The sequence below is a fragment of the Euprymna scolopes genome, chromosome 2 (assembly GCF_053919585.1).
Source record: "Euprymna scolopes isolate OS-2025 chromosome 2, ASM5391958v1, whole genome shotgun sequence".
NCBI lineage: Eukaryota > Metazoa > Mollusca > Cephalopoda > Sepiida > Sepiolidae > Euprymna > Euprymna scolopes.
This window is the reverse complement of record NC_136483.1, coordinates 78,864,689-78,890,388: the sequence shown is the minus strand read 5'-3', so window position 1 is coordinate 78,890,388 and position 25,700 is coordinate 78,864,689. Positions and strand designations below refer to the sequence as shown.

The window sequence follows — 25,700 nt, the reverse complement described above, 5'->3', positions numbered from 1 at the left end:
GTAAAACAGGCAGAGGGATGCAACATTTCGTCGGTGAGACTGAGGTTAAAGCTTAGACGACAGTTTAGGACCTCTCAGGTTGGCGACTTTTTTTTTTTTTTTTTTTAACCCTGTCCAGGAGTGAGAGACTAGTAACAGATGCATGAGCCCAAATATGACAACAATACTCCATACATTGGCAAATGGTGGCGTTATACAATTAAATTTTAAACAACGCTTATATTACGGAAAACACAACCTTAAGAAAATATTGTTTTTATACCATTGTATGCATCAGGGTTTCTCTGATAATAATCAATAGAATTCATATTGATAGTACTTAACATTGTGCATGAATGACTTATCAATAAAAGAGATATAGGTTTACAGATTCTTGTTCACTTTTGCTAACTTAACAAAGTAGAAAACAGCACATGTGAGAACATGCCCCGTTGCGTCCCTGCAACCCTCCTCTTTTTCCTCTTATCATAAGAGCAAAAGTTGGGTGTTCATTCTTTCTTTTTTCTCTCTCCAACACTTTTTGTTTATTTTCTCTCTCTCTCCCTCATTGTATTTTTACCCCCCCCCAATTGTCTTTTTATTTTCTCTTTCTCTCTTTCGTCCTCTATACCTCTACTGTCATTTTATTCTCTCTCTCCCGCACTGTTTTTAGTCTCTCTCTCTCTCTCTCTCTCTCTCTGTCCTGCTTTCTGTGCTCTTTCACTCTCTCTCTCTCTCTGTTCACCCTTTTTCTTGTATCTTTCTCTCTGATTTCTCACTTCTTTTCTGAATAAACATTTGCAATTTCTTTGTCGCTTCCATGTTTACAAGAATCTTGTCTGACTTTTAAAAAATATATCAAAGTTTGATGATCCATAACTCCTCAGGTTATGGTGTGTCTATGACCTGTTTTTATGAATGACATCATTCTTTGATATAAAAGATCTTCCGGGTATCTTCAACCAAATGATAGAATCTTATAGATTGAAAATCTTATATATTGCCTATAACAGAAGCCTATAACTAAAAGCTACATCAGATGAGTGAAACTACCAGTAAGATCTTTCATTATATAAATTATTAAATAAATATATTATCTTTACACATTCAAAGTTTAGTAATAAAAAATATATTTAAAAATTTAATTTGAAATTTTATAAGCTTTTGTTTATAATTGACTGATTTTTTTTGTATAGAAAATTTGTTTTGCATGTCAAAAGTTGGATCACTCTACAAAATATTCCACTATTAGAAAGAAAGCTTTTTTTTAATTTTTCCTCCCAAAATTAGTCAAACATGAAAATGTTAGACTTGTCTTTAATGATTAACTTTTTATAAAATGCTTAGTAAAGGGAACATTTGACTCCTTTATCTCAGAAATTACCAAATTGGATTTCAAGTTATGTTTATATGTTAGAAATAAAATGGTTTATAAGGATATATTAATGAGAAAAAATACTTTAATCTGCGAGGTCATGAACCATAGTTTTCAATTTGTTAACTACTAAAATAAAACTTATGTAAACAGTTAAAGTTACTTTTCAGTATCGTTTCCAGACAATTTTTTTTCACCAATGTTTAAGATTGAGTATATCTAAAAATTAATAATTCAGCTATATTATTTTTTTAATAACTTATGCCATGAGATTTAAGATTTTTCATTTATTTGAAACTTTGTTATACACTGCTTAAGTTGGCCTTGTATTCGGTATTACAAAAAAAAAAAAAATGTTTGATTAACTTTGAATGGTCATAACTTGGATACCAACATAAATTTATATTTTTTTATATTTTGCTGCATAATATATGCATACCTAGAAAGATTTTTGGTATATCACAAAAACAAATTCAGTTTGGGATACCTACTTAAAGTATCAATTTCCTTGTGCTTATTCATACCACTGTGAAATATACTATTCTAGGCATATCGGAATAACAGAATTAACATTTTTGAGCACTACATGCTACCCTCGGAATGAATAATGTAATTGCTTATGAATATTCGCTAATTAAATATTTTTAATTCAAATTATTTAAAATATACATTTTTAACATAACTGATTCCTCTGTAGTCTAGACCTATATTTAGTAGATACAAAGGGGCACAGGTCATCTAGATAAAATGTTATCTTCCAATTTTGGAATAGATGGTATCATCCATTATGCTTTAAAACAAATTATATAACAAAATTCACACAGTTTTATTTATATACTTCAGGTTTAGTCAGTTCATCTAGTGTATATATATATATATATATATATGAAATATATACTCACATAGATTTTTTTTCTGAAGACTGATAAAGATCTGTTTTTGATTATTTATTTTTGTGTTTAATTTGTTTTTTCTTGTGTGTGTGTGTGTGTGTGTATAGCCCTTAATCAATCAAGCGTTAGTCCACCACCTTATAGATACTAAACTTCTTCCTGATCAACAGTATGGATTTAGGCAAGCTTGATCTTTTTTTTTTTTTACAAACTAGGCAGTGCTACTTTGATGTATGGGACTACTATCAGGGACATAAGTTACAGGGATACTATATAGGGAGTTGAGTGCAAGATGTCTGTTTACATTACACATGTCACTACAGTTGGGGAAGCAGGAGCCCGGAAGGGAATTCCAAAGTCTAACTATTAACTATAACTAGAAACTATTAGAGTAGAAGGCTTTCTTACATCTAGGGATCTCTACTGTGTAGTGGTGGGACTTTGCTGCTTCTTGGGTTTGACGGGGGTATTTACGTCGAGGGGGCACAAGAACTTGTTTGTCAGAGAATCCACTATTAAAATACTTGTAAAACAGGCAGAGGGATGCAACATTTTGTTGATTGGACAGGAGTTGAAGCTTAGACGACAGTTTAGGACCTATCAGGTTGGCGACTCTCTTTTGAACCCTGTCCTTGAGGGAGAGACTAGTAGCAGATGCACCAGTCCGGATGTAACAACAATACTTTATACATTGGCGAATGGTACCCTTGTAGAGATACAGGATACTTTCACGTGTAAGTAACTTTCTCGCATGGTAGAGAAAGCCCATCTTCTTTGCATCAGTCTTGGCAATGTTCTCTATGTATATTTTCCCTGTGAATGTTAAGCCGAGGAGTTTAAACAAAATACTTTCAGGTGATGTATCTTTAGTCATAGCTACTGGTGATTGAGAAGGTTTCTTGCAATTATTAAAGGAAACAATCTTAGTCTTAGCAGAATTGAATGTTACCATCTATTTTTGTCCCATTCCACTACAGACTGGAAGTCTTCCTCTATGGTTTCTGCCATTGTCTTGGATATGTATTCATTCATCTCCCTTCATGCCTGTTATAGAGCATGGTGTCGTCAGCAAATGTGCCCATCTCAGAGACTATTTTATCAGAGAGGTCATTTATTAATATCAGGAATAATAAAAGTCCAAGGATCAACCCCCTGAGGTACACCCACATATCATATTGTTTAGACATATGACCATCGAGGACAACCTGGATTCTTCTCTTAAGAAGGATTTAATTCTGTAAGTATTTGTCCAGTAATACCATATTTTGACAGAATATGGCATGGTCTTCCTGAGAAAACCATCATGCCATACACTGTCAAAAGTTTTAGATATATCTAGGGCTACTGCCCTCTCCTTCCCTGCCTTATCCAATGCATGGTATATACGTTCAGAGATTAATTAGAATGTTTGCAGTAAAACGAGCTTACCTAAATCCATATTGATGGTTGGACAGAAGTTTAGCAACTGTAAGGTGGTGGACTAGAGCTTGATTAATTATGGGCTCAAATATTTTGGTGAAACGTGAGAGGAGGCTAATGGGGTGATAATTTAATCGGTCAGTTCTTTCGCCAGAATTCTTGTAAACTGGTACCACAAAAGCAGTTTTCCAACAGTCAAAGAAACAAGATTCATTAAGGCATTTGTTGAAAAGTTTGGAGAGCACTGTAGCAACTTCAGCAGAGCATTTTTTTTTTTTTTTTTTAGTAGTACAGCCGGGATGAGATCAGGTTCATATGCTTTTGAGGTATCTAGGGTTTTAATGATATGAATTTGAGAAGGGGTGATTTTCAGTTCATCTAGTGTGGTTTCTGTCTGCAAAAGAAAATCAGGGATAGAGTAGTTTGCTGGGTCCAAGCTAAAGTTTGAGGCAAACTGACGGGCATGTATGTTAGCTTTCTTGCTTTTCATGCAAACAACCTCATGATTGTTGGATAGTGGGGGAATTGTTGTTTGCTCATTAATTACTACACTGTTGTAGATTTTCCAGAAATCACAAGCTCCTAATTTCAGTGCTTTAATGCGTTTTCTAGTGGTTTTGGTACATACTTTCTTAGCTGTTGCTACTTCTTTCTTACAATTATTTCTAGCTTCTATAAACTTTTGTCTGTTTGTATTGAACTTATGCCAGATAAATCTGCAGTATGCATGTTGCTTCTGAGCAATGGTAGCTGCGCAAGTAGAAGTAAACCATTGGGGATAGTGGAGTTTGCTATAGAACTTCCGTGTGGGGAACATGTGCTTCAGTTGCTACTTTGAACCATTCAGTGGCCTCATTTGCGCACTGTTCTGCAAGAAAAGCTATTTCCCCATGGGGTATCTCTGATGTAATCTCTAATGCTTGATGTAATCTCAGTCAGCTTTATTGTCGTTTTGAGCAATGGCTCTTCAACTTGGGGTCGTGAGTTTAGTGATGTCTATCATTATCAGCATTCCCGAGTGGACAATCTGCATTTATGTAATCCTCAGGAACTGTTGTCAAAAATAGATCCAGAAGTGAGGCTTGCTGGTCCTGACGATCTGGGAGACAGATCAGGAACATTACTGTCTATGTCAAGGAATGGGATATAGAAAAGTTATGGATGATACGACCAACTGTGTCTGTGTAGTTAGAGAAGCCAAGCCAATTATTGTGGTGGGCATTAAAGTCACCAAATACATGTATTTGGGTGCTAGTGTCAAAGGAGAGTGCTAGATCTATGCTGTCAGAGACATGATTGATTAGAGTACAGTTGAGGGAGAGCGATAAAGAAAATATAAGTAGCTAACGCTATGTTGTAAAATTAGTTTAAAGCGCATGAAGGCCTGGTCGTCTGATTCTAGTTTAGATTTCCTAGTCATGGGGAGGGTGTTACAATGTGTCTCTCAGAGTCCTTACAATAAAGTGAAAGATAACTAGACATGTTAAAGTGGTTAGAGGGGATGGAGGAGTGCAAGTTAATTTTACTTAGTGCTAAGATATACAGGGAGTTGGCTAGGAGAAATGATTCTACATCTGTTAGTTCAAGTCCACAGATATTTGTAAATGTGAGCCTCAAGGGAGAAGGCGAATCGTTGTTCGAGTGTATGTCTGGTTTGATCATTACTTTGGGTTGATGTGTCATTTCATTTTATTTTGTAGTTTCAGTTTAGGGTGAGAGATGCTAGACAAAGCAGATGTGCATAGTCACCATCATGCAACACAAGTAGACCATTAGCCGACTCATCATCCACAGGAATGTGGTCTCGGGAATGCCCACCAGAGTGCAGGGTCCCTTTCCATACGCAACATGGCACTACAAACATCATGATATACAACTGATGATAGAGCAGCCACTTTAAGCACTACCAAAGAATTAGGGTTCCTATACTGTCAGTCCAAAATACAACAGCCAGACCAACTATGTAACCGGCAGCCTCAAACCTGTTAGACAAGAGTGGCCTGGTCCAATCATGTTAGCATACATGGTAAACAAGCACTCCCAAAATGCCCAGGTTTAAAGGAAGAGAATGAAGCGAATGTGGAGGGGGGGGGTGCAGAGCATTCATTGCTCTAGTCAGGAAACAAGATTAAGCACTGGGTGTCTCTAATGAGTCCCTGTGATCGCACCTCTGCTCCTGGCTAATAGGCAAAGAAGGAGTATGGAAGCCAGGTGAAAGGCAGAGCCTATCTACTTCTTAAACAATTTAGGTTTGCAAACCAGTGATTTGATTGAGTCACCAGCTCCAGGGAGGTTGTCGACCAGGACTGAGGAGGCCTCTCTCCCCTGTTTGGTGTCAAGATGTATGAGGTCAGTGGCACAGGTTTAACACCAAAGTTTTCCTTCTCCTAGATGGATGACCTGACAAGATCTACACAGATCAGCCTGATTTCAAAGCCAGGTATTTCTATGCCTGCCCCTGCATGGGTAGTTAGGATTACTCGAGTTAGTATCAAAGATAATTAGTATCTGCTTTGACGTTACGCTCCTCAGAATAGGATTAAGATTGAAAGATGTGGTTTTTCACACGTTTTGAGTGGAAACACGGGTGATGGGTATGCATGAATATGGGGTGTAGATTTAAGTTTAATATCTAGAGTTCAGTGAGGATTAAATATAGTTTGAGTATTAATAAATATATTGGAAAAATTATAGTATAAAGAGTTAGGGTACGATTTGAAATGAGTTTCAGGTGTTAGTTTTCATGTAAATCACCAGTACTTTGGCCCATTTAAGGGAAAGAGATATAGAGTTGCTACTTAATATAGATCACTTTGAGTATAAGTACAAACTATGACTAATAATTATCCGTCTTATAGTTAAGCTATAGAATATAGATATGTTATAAGATAATGCATGCCTATACTGTAGATGTTTAGTATAGATTTTTAAAGGTCAGCCTTCTAGAATTAAGGACCAGAAGCTAAACCCAAGGTACGTGCAAAGCTTGAGATTTTTATAGCAGCTTGGGGAGAAGAGCAATTGGCTATTTGTCGAGCTGGAACAGGAGAGATGATATAATTACAAGAATACAGTATTAATATACATTGGGATTTCCTGGGATTTTGGTAAGGTATAGTAGTATAAGGATTTGGAATAATGTTTATCATGCAAAACAGACACAAGCAGTTGTCTTGGAGGCAAAGTAACTAGTCCTTTTAATTCGACATTTAGAAAACAATTTGTGCCAGTTATTTTAGTATCATATATAAGTAACCATATGTGTACAGCCAGTATAGGCCTTATATTTAAACATACACCTAGTCAAGGAATGATAATTTATAATTTTCAGAAAGAGTGAAAAAATATCAATAATTAAGGGCAGGAAATTAAGTTTAGGTGAATAAGCAATAACTTTACAATACTTATTAAGTAAGTAATTAAAAGTAAGAGGCTTTCTTTCCACAAAAGTTTCAACTACACGTGTTCAGCTAGGTTTCTATTTGTTTTCAACCTGTAATCAGTACTTTAGTAGTGGGGTCTTTTTGTGGATGTTTGGAAATTTGTATTTTATTTTTATTTAATATATCTTAGCAGGATAATAAAGATGGGAAATTAAATAAAAGTATATTATGCAACAATTTTACAATAATGATCTAAACGAATCAGGTGAACATAAGTAGCATGCTAACAAAGCTATTTGCTCTGTTTGTGAGAGAAATATTTAGGAAATGGGGGGAGTTGGGGTTCATTGTCCTAATCGGGAATCAAGTTCCAGGCACAGTGTCTCAAGCAAGTTCCTCAAATTGTAATAGTACCTGGCTATTCCTACATATTTTTTTGAAAATCTAAAAAAAAAATTGGCATTTGTGACAGGGCACCTCAGGCAATTACCAATAAACTCTTGTCTTCTCAAAAAGAGAAGGCAAAGCCTGGGAGAGTGAGCCTCCTAGAACTGCATAAAACTGACGGTATACTGCAATTAACAGGGAATTACAGGAATGGTCTAATCTTTGTTGATTTTGGAGCCCAGGGACTTCAGTTGTTATCTATCTTGAATGTATACCGATTACATTTAAAACACATTTATCTGTACATGAATGCACGTATCATACCGTAATAAATTGTTGCATGTTTTTTTCATTGTATATGTTTTTATTTTATCATTCAAGAACTATGCAGGTATGTGTTTTTTAATTGTAATTGTAAAGATTAAATCGCATACTATCAAGCTTGGACATTTAGAAAAGTAAAGAAAAATAAGACTATTAAAGGAATGCTTGTTCAAAAAATTAAATATCTACTTGTGGACCCTGTGAAAATTTCGCACTTGTAGGAGGTTAATATATTTCTATTCTATAGACATCTGGACTGAGCACTGACCTCACGATATTTTTGTATCACCTTTGTTTAAACTGAGACATACTTAACTAAGAACTCTGGTTTATATAGTTTCAGAATATATCTAGTTATCATGGGGGGAGGGGGGGTCTCTTCAAAACCCTTGTAAAGTATGTAATACATTTCCATTCTATAGACATCCGGTGTAAATGGTGACTCAATGTTATTATGCCATCTTTGAACAGAACAGATACTATAGATGGAATTAAAAAAAAAATTGCATTGTATTAGCGATCTCATCTTTAAAAGGGGGATGTATGAACATAAAATTGCCTCAGTGTATTATTATATAGATCATTTTCATAAATTCACTTGCAAAAATCTTTTTACAGTACTAATAGTTTGAGTTAGCTGCTGCTGATGCTCTTACATAATCATGAATATATTCTGAATGAATTACCCACCCTTTTAGCGTTTTAAGCAAAGGAATAATCATATTGAAACCGACACATATTATTGTATGGAGATAACAGCTATATCACACTGAACCTTGCCAGTGCTTGAAGGAATGCTTGGCAACACTGTGTACCATAAGTTTGAAAGTAGTTTAACACTTACTAGCATAGACTGTGGCCTTGGCATACTGTGATCAACTAATATGTGTCTGGATGTGAGGTAAGGAGGAGTCCTGGAATGTGGGAAATTAGTAATTTCAGTAGGTAAGAAAGCTTGTGCAGAATTATTTTTTTAATTAGTTTTTAATAAGAGCAGAAAATGTATGACTGAGATTCAAAGTTTTCTCTTGCTAGTAAACAATTTTTTATAAGAATTTACAATCTTTTTATCACTCTTTTTATAGACTTCAATAAACATTTTCTTGTTAAATTGAAATTTAAGTACTTTTAAATTTGCAATGACTATCATTATAAACAATAATCCTACCAGTCGTTTCCTTTTCTCTACGCAGGTTCATCTTTGTTTTAGATGTGGATGTGCATCTGTAGTAGAAAAGGCATTTGCCAAAAGTAATAAAAGAAAAAGTCAATCTATGCATAATATATCAGTTTTATTTACATTTTAAACAAACAATAGTAATGAGTTAAGATAAGAGTTAACAAATATTTTAAAGTTTAGATGGTGAAAGTGTTCTAGTTAGTTTTCACACCAAGAATATGTGCAGCGTTTAGTAACAGTGTTGTGAATAAAAGGTTTCTGTGGAAAGATGGGGTTGTCGGTGGCTATGAGGACAGCACATGTACACTTTCTTACATAGTTATATAATTAATACTAACAAATTCCTAGTTCTGTTAGCTGAAGTCCGGTATAGGCAACTGATTGAGGTCGAATATTTTGATCCAATCAGCACCAAGTATTTCAACCAAGTAAACATGGAGTGTTTTATAAATCATTTCTCAGGTGCTACTGTTGTTGGAACAGGCATTCTACACATCTTTAGAAGTGACTCGTCATGTGATCCCTTGACCATGATTTTATAATGTAAATTGTTATCTCAATTAGATTACCACATGAACATCTAGTGTCTTTTATTTTTTTTTTTTTTTAGTGTTTGAAAATATTCCATAAGTGATTTTAAGTTAAAGAGAAAAAAATGTTTAAAAGATAAAATTTGATTATGCCACTTGAAAAACAGATTTCGTTTAATGCAACTTTATAGTTGGATGCTTCTATTATTTATGTTGTGGCTGGGATTTATTCATCTCGTTTCTGAGAATTTGTGGACTTGAGAGTTCCCCTCCGCCCCAAATATGATTTCGTCATGTTGTCTTGAATATTTAGCTCGGTTCATTTTGATTTAGGTGTGTGGATCATAGAAACCCCTCCTCCATCTTAGAGTCTGCAGTATTTTATCTCGGAATTAAAAAAAAAAAATGCAATTGTTTAAAAATTCAAACACAAAATTAATATTTTAAACCTCTGAAAAGTTTAAGTACACCTATTTCTGAATTGCAGCTACATATATTCTGTCAATTCCTGTGATGGTAATTGGAATTTAACATGTCAAAAAAAAAAAAACAGAAAAAGTCAGTGACATGGCTGCAGCTGAGTGCTTAGGATTCAATTCATATCTAATATGATGCATTGCAATGTAAGTTTGCTGAAAAATCTATTACCAGAACTGTTTTGTTACAAAAAAATATTAAGAAAGAGAGCCTTATGTTTGCCATCAAATATGCAAATTAGGCTGAACTAGTTTGTATATTTTTAAAGTATATTAAATATACAGCAATATTCATATGCATCAAGTAATCAAACCGTTCAGATGCTAGCAGATCTGTCCAACTGCAATATGAATAAAAATTCAACATTTAATATGTTAATTCAAGCACAAGATGTAGTATAGTGTGAGGAATTTCTTTGATCCCCACAAATTGTTTGTCCCCTTCATCAATAGAAACTACTGTTCATCTCTTTCATTAAAACGTAGCGATTGATTGAATAGTAACATCCTCAGCAATGGAGATAGTTGCAGAGATGTTGATCTTTGCTTTCTTGGTGGCTGGAAGGAGAAAGTGAACCTTGGGTTTATTTTTAGCCACCTCATAACTCTCGTTTCCCCCTACTTTGTATTTTTAGTCCTGACGTTCCATAAACAATGTTTCTGATTAAGGTTAAAAAACAAAAAGAAAGTGTTTTGTGGTTTCAACTGTTGTGAGTTGGTGGTTTTCTATCCTCTCATAGTACTTATTATTCAACTATCAAGTTATCCCTCATTAACTCTTATTCTTCTGTGGTCTTTAGCCTTGATAAGTGGTTGCTCATTAGAAAAAAAATTAAAATGTAATACAATTTCTACTGTACACTCTTTAACCCTTATCCTTGAGTGGCCTCTGGGCCTTGATAATGTGGTGATGCCTTTGTAAAAAAAAAAAAAAAAAACAAGCAATTAAAAAGAATGACAATAATTCCATTATTTACTCTGGGATTTGGTTTTACTTTTTGCAGTAATCTTTATAGTAACTTACATCTAGATGAACTGCAGTTTCTCCTTCCAACCCCTATAGGATGATGGAAGGCTCAAAAAACGTATTTGATCATTTTTGTTACTAATTCCCAGGAACTCTAACATTCTTGCTATGTACTTCTATGAATAGATATCAGCTTAATTCCCAAACCTAATTTTTAAAATTTAATTCTTCTGCTTAATTTAGCCTCATATAGAAGTTAGTTTTTAACACTATTTTTACACTTTGCTACAAAAACCTTTTTATTTACCCCCTCTCCCTCCTCCTTTAAGTATGGTTATAACTCCGTTTGCAATTAATTACAGCAACCTTCCATAGCCTCTATGTGCACATATAGTTGTCCTTCTCTTTATGACTCTTTATGTATTTGTGTGCAATCATAATATTTATACCTTTTTATAAATTTATTGACCATTTCCGATTTTGGCAACCATTTCTAATCCAGTTTGACTTAAAATAGGCGAGAGACTGTACACAATGGGGTGGGAGATTTGCAGCCAAAAACACTTATCTGGTTACACATTTACTTTACGCATTGCTTGAAAAATGTCAATTATCTTGCTAGGTTTATGGTAAGCTTAATATATATATATATATACATTTTTCTCTTTGTTGATTGTTTCCCCGCTCAAAGATAATTATATACAAATTTCTTTTAATAACATTGCTTACACAAACTTTTGTGTCCAACAAAAATCAGTGGTATACAGTAGAAATGCACATGCATGCATATATATATATATATATATATATATGTTGTAAAATTCTTGCCATCCAACCTAAATAGCATTGCATCTGGCAAATCAATATTTAATTCTACCTTGTCAGTAAATTATGGAATTTTACAATCTACTATTTGGATTATTCGGATTACTGTTCTTGTCTTTGATGTTATTCTCACAACATTTTGGCTGCTGTAACTTTCACAAGGACATAGGATGTAACGGATAAAGTGCTAAGTATAATGAGCTCTGACAGATTTTGGGAGGTTGAAATGCAAGCGATACTAAGAACACAGTTATGAATTAAGATTTTTATCTGTCATGTCTGACTGAACAAGAGCTAGCTACTCTCGTAAAATGTTCTATTAGAAAGATTCCTGAGTTTGGCAAGATGTATCTGAAAAGGTTGGAGGTTACATCAGCCGAAATATTGTTAAGATAACATGCACGGTGAGAACATTAGTTTGAATAATTTGTGTTATTCACACAATGAAAAAGCAATTTCAATCAATTTCATCAACTACATATTTTATTTAACCCAATAATTGTTTTCATAGCATAACCTGCAGACGATTCACCATTTATTTTCATTGGAAAGGCAACAGATAGAATTAAATAATGACATCATTCCGTTTATTATAAATACACATTTTTGCAAATGACTGCCAGTATATGAAGTTATTCAAATTTGTTGCTTCATTTATCTTGACTACATGTGTTCTGGATTAGATTAATTTTCATTGTGTTTTTACATCTTCCGAGATTACTGCGCATTTTATAACATTTCTGTAAATTCATAAAATTTTCACTGGAACATTATTTAAAGGGACAGATCCATGTTTAATTTTTTTTTTTTTTTTTCACGCAAATAAAATCTTTTTCTTTCATAGGAATTGCATTGAAATAGTTGCAAACAATGCTCTGACTCATCAATGCGTTATTGTTTTTAATTGATTATGAGCAAACATGTCACACTCTTTAAACAGAGCTTTCTTATTGAAAAATGTTCATGCAAATTTTTGAATATATTGTCTTATATCTTCCTCTGCTACCTTATGCTACTTCAATTTATGATCAGCCAAAACGAGTCTGTGGACTTTTTTTTAGTGTTTTCTCTGAATAATTGCTGAATTTGGGCGACCTGAACGTTCAGTACCATTAATGTCTATACAAATGTGTTTAAAGTCAGCATGCCACCTCTTAACCATTGTTTCTGATGAAACAGTCTGAATAACACTTATCAAGCAGTTGCTTTGCCTTAATAGTATTTTCCTGTCAAAAAGAAATGCTTTATCAACACATTAAACTCAGTTTTTTCATTGCTTTGAAAATTTACAGTAATAGTTTCATTTTAATAACTGTAATTTGTAAACTAATAATCTGATTGGACTCAAATTTTGACATGCTGTTTGAAGGTTAGTACTTTATAAAAAATCATATGGATTTAAAAAAAACTTATTAATGCCATCTATATGTCAAGCCTGACATTTATTGAGTGAAATGTTATTTAGAAGAAATCATCTTCCATACATATCTATATTACATGCTATTTGATGGTTTTTGAACAGTTTCATCTCTCTCTCACACACACATTCCAGTAATCTAGGAGAGAACTTGAATGCCTACTAGACACTGTCCTTGAATATCTAAGGTCTCTCTGTACAAGAGTTTGTCAGGACAACCTGACATGAGGATACTTTTCCCTACAAGTAAATCCTAACTGTTCAAAAGCACATTGTATTCACTGCTCAAATAAGATCTTGGTATGTCTAACCCACACTGGCTTTTACAAGAAATGGTGCACCTTCTCCAGGTGATGTTGCCTATGGTAACAGTACGAAGCAGACAAGATGAATACTTGTGCTGGAATCCAGTAAGATGAACAGACTATAAGAAAGATATACTATAACATTTAAATGATCAATGGGGGAGAGAAAGATTATGTTCTCAAATTCTCTACTAGCTCAGTGTTTGAGCAGTAAAAGAGAACTTTAATTAAATATTCAAATATCTATGTATCTCATATAGAGATCAAGTGTTAATCTCCAGAAAAGGGGTGGGGGGCTTGATTTCTGAAAACTTTGAAGTAAAAAATGAAACCCCAGGAAATGTAATGATAGGAACAACTGACCTCACAGAAAAAAATTTCAAAAACTACCTAGCAAATATACTTGGTGAACTAAATGCAAGAAAGATTCAAACAATTGCTCTTAAAGGGACAATTAGAATTTTAAAAAGATCTCTTGGCTGGAGTGTATGAGATAACGGGTGAATGACTGGTATCCAGTAGGATGCCCCATCCCTAGTTTGAACAAAATGATAAGAAATGTTTTTAAAAAAGTGACAATCTTTTCAATCAAACAACCAAGGGAGACTAGAAGAAAAGGCAATAAGAAAAAGAGTGAGAGAAAGCAGGAAAGAATAGAAGTTGAAATGAACACTAGGTAAAAAATCTGATCAAGTGAAAGGAAGAGAGGTCAAAGAGCTAAATGAGTTGTAAAATATTAAGCCATGCAAAATTAATGTAATTTTTATTTTTCTCCACAGCATCATAATTTTTATGGCTTTGGTATTAAACATAATCTATATATCTATAAAAGTGAACGTGTCTATGTATCTGTCTGTGTGTCTACATTTCCCTATGCAATAACTCTGTCAATTTTAAGTTTACAGACTCAAAATTTGATATACAGGGTACTGAGATTTGGGAAAATTGATGTGATCAGTTTTCGGCCAGAAATTTGGCGATTAAGGGGTCAAAGTTCAACGATTTGAGCTTTTGAGAACTCTACCAAACTCCTCCGACAATTTTGGGTCTAAACACTTGAAATTTTAGATATAGGTTCCTTGGACATAGATCTAACTTAACTTGATTTGAGCCCAAAACAATAAATTTTAAGGGGTCATAATAGGGGTCAAAGTTAAAAAAATTGACCGCTTTTTTTTTTTCTTTTTTTTTTTTTTTTTTTTTCTTTTTTTTTCTTTTTTTTTTCTTTTTTTTTTTTTTTTTTGCTCAACATACACCTCCCAATACCCGGGCAACGCCAGGCACCCATGCTAGTATATCTATAAAAGTGAACATGTCTGTGTATCTGTCTGTGTACATTTCCCTACACAATAACTCTGTTAATTTTTAGTCTACAGACTCGAAATTTGATATACAGGGTACTGAGATTTGGGAAAATCTATGTGATCGGTTTTCGGCCAGAAATTTGGCTGTTAAGGGGTCAAAGCTCAACGATTTGACTTTTGAGAACTCTACCGAACTCCTCCAACAATTTTTTGTCTAACACTTGAAATTTTAGATATAGGTTCGTTGGACATGGATCTAACTTAATAACTTGATTAGAGCCTTAAACAATAAATGTTAAAGGGTCATAATAGGGGTCAAAGTTTTAAAAAAATTGACCCTTTTTTTTTTTTTTTTTTTTGCTCAGCATACACCTCACACCCGGGCAACGCCGGGCACCCATGCTAGTATGTCATATTTTAAAACCTATAAAAAAAATTGAAATATTAATACTTTTGACAACTCTAATTCTAACTCCTTGGAGAAATTTCCATGTGTACAACTGGTTTGATTAATCATTTTGATTAGTATCTCTATTTTTGTTTTGATCACTTCATTTTGCCTTTGTCTCTTTTATTAACCACTTTGCGATTTCTTAAAAAAAAAAAAAAAAAAAAACAAGAAAAAGAAAAGCCAGTATCTTTTATTACCATTTTATAACCATGAACGTTAAACATATTTTACTTTTTTTTTTTTTTTTTGCTATTCTTTAGTTCGGCTTTTGATTCAACACGGATGCAGGATGTTGCCATCAAGAAATTTGGCCGTCCATTCCAATCGGCCATTCATGCCAAGAGGACCTACAGAGAAATTCGCATGTTGCGATACATGGAACATGAAAATGTAAGTAGTATCATTTTAATAATACCCCCTCCCCCCTCAAACATGTTTATCGAAACAAGCATGGAATAAAAACAGTATTGTTAAAGATATTGGAATTTTTAGATAACAGGATTAGATGTCAACAATAACAAATTTGGGTTGGGTGGTTTATTAATTAAATTATTGTATTACTAGTAAAAAACTTATGTCCTCTTATGGAATTAGATCAAGCCATCTGTTTGACTTAAAACTGGTGTTAAGCGCTGATCCCATGAGCTCTTAGTTTAGAACAGTACTTTTTTTTTTTTTTTTTTTTTTAATTTATTTATTTTTTTAAATTTAATGAAAAAAAATATTGAAATTTAAAAAAAAAAAAAATTTTGAAGGCATTGTTTTGCACTTTTATGATCCTTCTCCCAAACACTGAAGGTGGCCACATTTTTTAAAGTGTTATTTTAGAACCCAGAAAACCACAAAGATGCAAAGATGGGTGAAGGAGGCGCCCCCAAAGACTTGTTCTAAGGAGAGGTTAAGTATTAGTACTAAACTTTTCTTACCATTGTCGTGAATAGAGAGGAAAGGAGGAGGTTTTAAAAATGCAACCATAAAGACATTAACTTATTGTTAATAAGTACAGGACAGTGATAGTGCATAAAATAAAAAGCTGAAGATACAAAGTAAAAAAAAAAAAAAAGTGGGTCATTTGCTCAGTTAATTGCAAATTATGACTAAACTAATTAAAATGGATTTTTTTCCAATGTAATTTGGAAATTTCAGAATATTTAATGTATTTTCTGTGATTAAAAAGCTTTAAAGAAACAAATGTTGACTATTATAATTATATAGATATATATCATCATTTTTATTTATACAAACATGACAAAATGAGTTTATAAAAAAAATATATATACAACATACTATTGAGCGTAGCTATATAAAATACTAGATTTACTGAATTGATTTTCTAACTTAAAAGAAAGATAGAGTAATTAAAAGTACAACTTTATCACAGATCTAATTATTATATTGGGTTTTATGTCTGTAAGTGAGAATCTTCATCTGTGAAGTAAATTGTAGCTTTTATAATTATCCCAGTTTTGTTCTATACCAGCAGTTCAGCCCGGCTTTGCTCTGGCCCTATGTACTGTTCATAACTTATATATATATATATATAAAATTAAAAAGTTTGACTCATGTCCAGGTAACCTAAATTTAAAATTTCAAGTGTGTACACCCTAAATTGGGGAGGAGTTTGGTAGAGTTTTCAAAGGTCAAATTGTTGAACTTTAACCCTTTGACAGCCAAATTTCTGGCCAAAAACCGATTAAAAAGATTTTCCCAAATCTCAAAATACCCCTTATGTCAAATTTCAAGTCTGTAGACTGAAAATTGACAGAGTAGTTTGGTAGGGAAATGTAGACACATACACACAGAGACAATTTCACTTTTATAGATGTATAGATTTTTTAATAGAAGTGTTTGCATAAAATTTCATTGCTTTTTAAAGCAATCTTAAACTTCTCATTGTGAACCTTTAAAAAGTGAAATATATAAATGCAAAAGTTAAACTTTCTTGGGATCAAAAAAGCTCATTTCAAAGTAATTTGCATTTATACAATGCAAACATTCTATCTCTTTATGTACATGTAATCTAAGTTAGATTAACTGATGTGAATATTTGCAAGAATAACATTTTATTAAATTAAGCTTTTTATTCAATGGTTGTTTTGATTTTAATATAAATAGTTCTGTTTATTGACTTTAATGTTTAGCATTTGTGTTTAAATGTTCGCTTTTACTACCATACTAGCAATGTCAGGCCTTTTCTTTAAGGAGGAACTGGGTGGGGCTAATTTAATTTTCTACTAATTGCAGAAAAAAAAAAATCATATACACAGACACATCATCAACAACCAGGCAAATTTATTATTTTTTTTTGGTTATATTTATAAATGAGTTTCCCTTATCTGTGTTAATAATTATTTATCTGTTGGAAAAGCAATAATTTATTCTTAGAAAGTATTGTTATGCGGTAAACATTTTTACCTGGTATTTCTTTTGAGTAAAATAGTCAAAACAAATTTCCTCAAATGAGGAAATACATTACCATGAAAATGAATTTTTTTTCTGAAGAAATACAGAAACTAAAAAGTAAACCATTTCTTACGGATAGAATTAAATCAGCAGTGTTTTCTCCATTTCTTCCTTTTTTCTTTTTGTAACGAACAAAACAATCACCTACCATTTAATATATTTCTATTTAAATATTTCTCTTATCTGCTCTTGACAACTTCAACAACTATTATAAGATTAACTATCCTACAAATTTAATGCAAAATAACTTTTTTTTATTACAAAATTTCTTTTCAGAGAACATTTTTTTTTTTTAATACAATAAATATCCTGGAATTACTAGTAGGTTGAGAGATGATAACCAGTTTTTCTGTAAGAAGTGTAAAAAATCTTAAGTTACAATCTTAAAAAGATCTCACAGTTAAAATGTCTGAGATAGCAGGTGAATGTCTGGCACCTGTTAGGATGCCCCATCCTGAGCTAGAACAAAATAAAAAAATTAAAAAAAAAAAAAGTATATTTTAATAGCGAGGTTATTCAGAAGTTTTGTCACTTTGGTAATAAAATTTCTTCCCACAAATTTTCTATCTATGAAACGCATTACTCTGGGACTGCTCTCCTACAGACTACAATACGATAGTCTTCAAATCTAATGTTAAAAAGTACTCATCATAAATCATCCCATTCATCATTTTCAATCATCTCATGATATTTTTCATTGTTCAACTGACAATCAATCCATCTCATTAACTCTTGTTCTCAAGTGGCATTTGGCCTTCATAAGTGGTGTCTCGTTAATAAACAAAAATAATCGATCACATATTGTGACTGAATTATCCAATTTGTGTTCATCAGATTGATAAAGGCAAGGCACATGCTATTGATTCTACGTCTACTTTATGTGGTGCATGATTGATCTAATGGATACTGTTGCCAACTATAGAATTGGATACACCATATTTAATCATGTCCTAATATTGTTGGGATGGTATAAAGCCACAATTTCTTTTCAACTCTAGCTAAAATAGTGATTTTTGTTGAGCTAATTGTTGCCAATAGGTATCGTTTTGGCATTAAATAACCCAAAAGAATTTGACATCGAAACCAAACTAATCTGTCAATGTTTTTTAAACTTGTATGTCACAAGCAGATTTACTCAGCATTTTTGTTGACAGTGTCAAAATGTTGAGCAAAATTAAAACTTGAGAAAGTATGAAACCCCTTGTTTCGCTCATTTAATAATAAAATAGTATAACTATTCTTCCTCAAACAATTAGCTTACAAAAGTAAAATATTTGTTAAAAGCTTCTCAATAAATTTTCAAATAGTTTCTAATTTTTTATATTAAGAAATTTTCCAAACCTACATAACTGATTTTTTAATATGAATAGTTTTATTTTCAATATATATGTAAAATATGGTTCTTCAGAATTCTCCCAATATTAAAAACAAAAAACAAGAAAAATCTATATAATGGCAAAAACGGAAGGAGGGAGTAAGTAGTTTTTTTGATGGAGTCTCTCTTTAAAAATCTACCAAAAATCAAGTAACTATCCAATCAATACAAAATTTTCACCGGTTGTTAAGCGAAGAATGAACTCTGTGTAATTTTTTTTCATAATCATATATATATATAAATTTATTTTTTATTTTTTTTCTTACAACCCCCTTCTTTATTTGTGGTTACAAATATGCTTAAAATAATCAGTGGGGAGGGTGAGTATTGTAGATAAAAAAAAACAACTGTACATGTATTAGACTTTAAAGTTGAAAATCCGAATTTTGAATGTGTTTAATTTTTCATCTTTTGTGTTTTGAAGTGTGAAGTTCATTGAATATGTTAATAATAATTATTCTTTCAGATTAGCAATATATATATATATATATATATTCATTATTTTTACAAAAAAATGCTACTTTTAAATCTTTAAAAATAAATTTAATAATTTTCTTCTAGTGAGCCATATAGTGCTAATATACGTTGCTTTGAAGAATCGATACTAAAAAGAAAAAATCAATAAATAACTGCGCATTTTGCCAAAAATACAATGATTTCTTTTGGCAATTTGTTGTGATATTTCCTCAACTATGATAGTGCCTCCATAAAGGGCTACAAACAGTTGTTTGTATTTATAAACAGTTATCTCTCCCTTTTCCTTTTTGCTGTGACTTGCACTGCACTTAGTAATAAGTGTGGAGGACTTGCATCTAGCACACTCTCTCTTCCTGAACACTTATTTCTAATGGCAAGACAGGGTCAAAACGACCAAGCGTGATACTAGACGCAGTATTCCCAAAATAGACGCCCATCTGGTATTGGCCAGCCTCATGGTTTCTTAACTCCGGAGGTTATGTAGGCAACAAATATGTATCGCTTATGAAAAAAGAATTAAACCCTTATAAAATTGATTCTTCATTTAATCATTAAAACAAATGTAAAAATACATGGAAATTTACAGGATTAAATGACTTCATTTATTCATGTAAAGGCTACCATAGATTTTTTTTTCGAAACTATCATTACATTTTGGATTTTTTAAATTCGCCACGTGAAATCTATAGACTAAGATAAAAGATGGAATTAATTGAAATTCAGGTACTTATGTTATAATATTTTTGCATATACTTATAGCAAATCATTCTGAATCTTATTTAGACAAAAAAAAACATAAAAAATTGATTAAAAAACCTTTTAAAAAAATGTTATTCATAGAGACAAAAATGGCAGTGAATGGTGTTTTTTATTTGTTTTTTTTTTTTTAATTTTTTTGGAAAATTTAAAATTCTATTAAAAATAGTAGAAAAAGTTTTATATTTTTCTGCTTTTCATATAATAAAATTCAGGCGTTTATCTTTCTGGAAAAAAAAAAAGTTTCTCAAGAATAATGGATTTTAATAGATTTTATTTTGTTTAAAAAAAAAAAAAATAGTTTGTTTTTTTTACCATTTTTGGCTGTGCCTATAATGTACTTAACTGTGACAAAACAAGAATATCATATTCCAAAAATGACATAAATTGATCGAGTGATTCTATTTTTAATAAAGAAAATCATTTTTAAGTGATTTTATGGGAATTTGTAGGCATTACAACATAAATCTTGCAAGTTTGAATTATTGAGTTATCTCTCTTTGTTTTTGGCATACAAGACAGCCGCTTCACTAAAGTTGGATTTTCTTTAAAAATAAAACTACTTGATCAATTTATATTTGCAAAAAAAAAAAAATTCTCTTACTATAAACTAAACATTGCTTGTTTATATATAAGATGTTTAAAACTTTAACAAAGGTATAACAAATAATTTTTAATCAATGCAGATAAGTTCTTTCTTTTCTAATATAATTTACAAGTTATTTCAGTTGTACTATTTTCTAAAGTATAAAATCCAATAGTTGCAAGATTTTAGTACCAGGAAAATTCTTCATTCTCTTAATCCAAAAAATATAAGTTATGCATATAATGTTGGATATTTTAGCAAATGCTGGTTTTCTTTGTCATGTTGACACTTGTCACAAGGGTCACAGCATTGTAAAAAAAAAATGCTGTTAAATCATTTTTCTGACAAGGAAAATTATAAAACTAATAAGTTAAGCAAATAATAATAAAAAAAGAATAACTTAAAGGATTCAACTAAATTTTCCATCATGGCCTTTTCCTGTTATTTATTTGTTAATCCAAGTTTTTTTTTTTAATGCCTTTTTTATTTATTCTTAAATTTTATTTTTTTAATTTTATTTATTTTAAAATTTCATTTATTTGTTTTATGCCTAATTCAGTTTTTGTTGTGTTTAAGTTTCTTCTTAAATCACAAAAATTACATCATGAAAATTAAGCAGCAAAATTTTCTACACAGTAAAAAGTTTTATATTGTAATTATTTTAAGTGTGAAAAAAGGCAAAGTTATAAGTGTTGCTCTTTATTAATTTTTTTTAAGAAAATTGTTTTAAAATTTTACAGAAATAAAAATTAAAATCGAAACAACCTTGTAACAATATACTTTAATTATATTTATTAATTTTTAAGTCTTTTCTTTCTTTTAAAAATAACATTAAATAAAATTCAGTATAAACTGGAACATTATTTTTGTAAGTATGATTAAAAAAATAAAATCAACCAAAAAAACTCTTCTTAGATATTTTTGTGACATCACATTTAGTTGACTAAGACTTTATTTCAGTAGGCACAGCTTAACTGGATGCACTTTGAATAATTTTTTCTTTTGAAAACCTTAGATCTGTCCTATGGTCTCAACTCAATAAAACCAAACCCTCTCTTATTCCCCCCACCCCTGGAATATCATATAAAATTACTTTTCTGGCTCAGCAATATCTCTTAATTTGCTAATAGTGTGGCATTAAAATCTTTAATGTTGTAGCAACAAAACTAGTTTGATGGTGGTGAAAATTTCTGGAGGTTGTGGGCGGAAAAAGAGTTGTGGGAATGGCTAGACTTTTTGAACTAAAGAGAAAGAACAGGATATAGAAAAATAATCTACTCTCCTCATTACCACCGTTCCATCCCTTCCTTACTGGCATAAAGAGATAAGATTTTCATGCCCTTGATTAGAAATAATTGTGATAAAATGTATCACATATTTTTTTTCATGATTGTAGACAAGGGTCATGCGCCCTAAATCAATGAATTTTCTTTAAAAATATTTCCTGAAAATTGGCAGAAATTGCAATTTTTCACAAATATCTAAAAGTAAATTCATTATTTTTTTGTCTTAAATACAAATAAAATTGTAATTAAAGGTTGTTTACATTATTCAAGCTGTAATGATTGTATGCTTTACTTGTTTAGTTTTTTTTTTTTTTTTCATTACAAAAAAACAAAAACAAACAGGTCCTGGGTATGACCTTAAAACAAATCCAGTGGTGAGGCCCAATTTGAGAGCTATGGGAAATATGGAGATGCTCCTTAGTTACCATTGTTCCCAGATACACTTTAGTCTGGAGTGGTAATACCTGATCGGGCATCAGGTGTTACCAGTTCAAACTGTCTAAAGATGTTGGCTTCCTGACCAAAAATGTACTAAACATTGATTTTTTTTTTCTTTTTTTTTTCTTTGCAAAACTCAATTATGTCTGCAAAGTCAAAAACAAGAACAGCAATTTTCTTCTACAAAACAATCAAACTAAATTAATGAATAAATATTTGAATATACAGAACTTGAAGCATAAAATCTTTTTTACAAAATTACTGGATCTGGCATTAAATAACCCCAAAAAGGTTGATATACCGTGAAACAACCAACAAAAAATAAAAATGTTGAATTCAGATAACCTTGAAAAACATACTGGTTTACTTTAAAATCGAAATGCTATAAGTAATAAACATATCACATGTAAATTAATATTAATTAAAGAATAAGGACCCCAGTCAACAGAAAAATACGACAGATTTTCATAAATACCTTTTTGACCTTGACTTTCGCCTATAAACAAATATTAAATAATAGACGATGTAGATGATCGTTTAGCGGATTTTCGCAATTAATATTTATTTTTATGTAGACTAGTTTTTTTTTATATATATATTTGAAAAGCTTTTTGATAAAACTATTTAAACCAAACTTTTTATTGGTCAGAATTTTATTTTTCAAATAAGGAAAAACCTGCTATTCAAATCCATGGTGTTCCATTTTGGGAGGAAACAAGTTCTCCAAAATGAGGCACACTATATTGATATTTTTATTTATTTTTTTAAGCTATATTATTTACTAGCCTGGATGCCCGGCGTTGCCGAGGTGTTTGGAGGTGTGTGTTGAGCAAAAAAAAAAAAAAAAAAATGGTAGTAGGAAGGCAGACTCGAACCCGTACCACGAAGGTGGAAAAGAATGAAAAAAAAGAAAGAAAAAAAGTGACATGTTTGCTGTTGTGTCCATCACAAAACCGGAAGTGACGAAGGTTTAAATTAAGGCTAGTCAATCGAAAAGAGGGGATGACTTTCGAAAATATTGATGAAAAAAGCGACCCCTCCCTGTAGAAAAGTGCACAGTTGAGAGTGAATGAATTAATGTTTTTGGCCAATTTTTCGATATTTGTCATCCGAAGGATTCAGCTTCAAAATGATACTGATCTTGTGAAAATCCGTCGCCTCTGTCGAAAATTTTAGGCAAACATACATATACATTTAAACAGACAATGAGATTTATATTATAGAATAACGGGGAGTACCCGGCGTTGCCTGGGTGTTTGGAGGTTAAAAAAACGTTGGCCGGTAGTTTGGAGGTGTAAAAGAAAATAAAAAGTTTTAGTAGGAAGGTAGGATTGAACCCTGAAGTCTTGACGCGAAGGTGGAAACGAAAGAGAAAAAAAAGCCAGCCACCTAACCATCTCGGCCACAAGGGGGAGAGGAACTGATAGTTTCAGTTAAGGATTATAAAGTGAAATATACAGGTGTGAGTGTTGTGTTGTTGTATCATAAAGGGGATCGTGTGTTATCGTCTAATCAGAGTTAACATTGTGTGATCGTCTAGTTGTTCTGTCTATTTGTTTATATGCCATTGTGTGTGTGTGTGTGTGGTACATGTATTTTAGACATACCTTCTGCGTATTGGATGTTGGTCCGTCTGAATTCATCTCGTCTTGGAGGGGAGACCGGTACCTGTTTTTGGGACGAAGATTCATTTCACTCCAAACGATGAATTGGTTTTATAGTTTTTATTTCACTTTCCAGATTTCTCGCAAAAGGATTGAAAGTGAATCTCTGCCTTGCATGGTACACGTCAGCGTCTCCCACCCCCAGTGAAGTGGAGGAGATGTCTGTAAAGCCGTTTGTCGCCTTCTAGGTCCAAACCAAATCTCAACGATTCAGCTAACCTGACCACGTGACTCACACGCAATCCGATCAGCTGATCCTGAATTCCGGTCAACGTGTCTCAATATAATTTACACACCTCCCTCTCTCTCTTTCTCTCGATCCATTCTCTAACGCGAGGAAGTGGCGTGATATTTGACCTAGTTTTGCGCTGCAAGCCAGTTACTGTTTCCCCGCTTTTCGAAGACACGGCGAGCTGGTAAAAGTTGGGCAAATTGAATACACACGCGATCCCCGTTAAGTCGTAGATGTTATCATTTAGACGTGATATAAAAGGTTTTAAAAAGCCCCCCCCCCCCCGAGAAAGCTGACCAAAAAAGCCTTTTGCTGACATACACAAAAAGCAAACATACATACACACACATTTTCACTTATATATATATATATATATATATATATAGATGAAACATTTTGTGGGGAACAGGATTTTTCCCTACACTAAAAACCCACAAGTATAAACAACAAGCGAGATTTGAAAAATACATAATTTTATTTACAGATCTTTTTATAACTTTTCTTTCTATAAAGATGAAGTGTAGTAAGGAGAAATTCTTCTAGACAGGCAATTTCTATGCATGATGAAATCAGATAATAATCAATAATAAAATACATAATTTTATTTACAAATCTTTTTATAGCTTATTTTTCATAAAAAAATAACTTTGCTGTTTTTTTTTTTTTTTTTTTTTTTTTGCTTTCCCCACAAGGATAAAGTTAAATACTAGGTAAATTTTGAATGTAGGGACAAAACACATTTAAATAAATGGATATTGTGCATCGATGGTATCACACAATTTGAAAAAGACATTTTCTGAGTATCTTTCATGCCACAGGTATTCCTTCAGGTAGAAATCTAAGTGAGATCTTCTACAACTGAGCATTGATTTAATAAACCGTTTATGGGGATTCCAATAACTTTCCATAGCCTGTGTATGAACTTGGTTGCTTGGGTTCACAAAATAACATAAATGGTTAACAGTGTAGTGGGGAAATTTCAAATCAGTCTCTATCATACTATGTGCATTCCATTCATCACTATGAATGGTCGTTCCTGGTAAGACAATGTTTTTTTTATTATTGATAATGTTTCTTTATTCCTTTTTTCAACTATCTTCATGTACCTTGGTGCAGGCTTGTGTCAATGAAGTCAAAAACCTATAATGTCTTGTGAGTGCCTCTTCATGATGATGATTTGGTCTGTGGGAAAAACATGATTCATCTAT

General features: G+C 32.2%; 1 protein-coding gene across 1 annotated transcript in view; it reads left to right on the top strand.

The window, feature by feature from the left end:
• Positions 1-25,700, top strand: part of LOC145292851 (mitogen-activated protein kinase 14B-like) — a 139,862-nt gene that overhangs the window by 55,177 nt on the left and 58,985 nt on the right. The window contains exon 2 of the mRNA XM_080138915.1: positions 15,476-15,605. Coding sequence (XP_079995041.1) covers positions 15,476-15,605 — 130 coding nt within the window. The remainder of the gene's footprint in view (positions 1-15,475; positions 15,606-25,700) is intronic.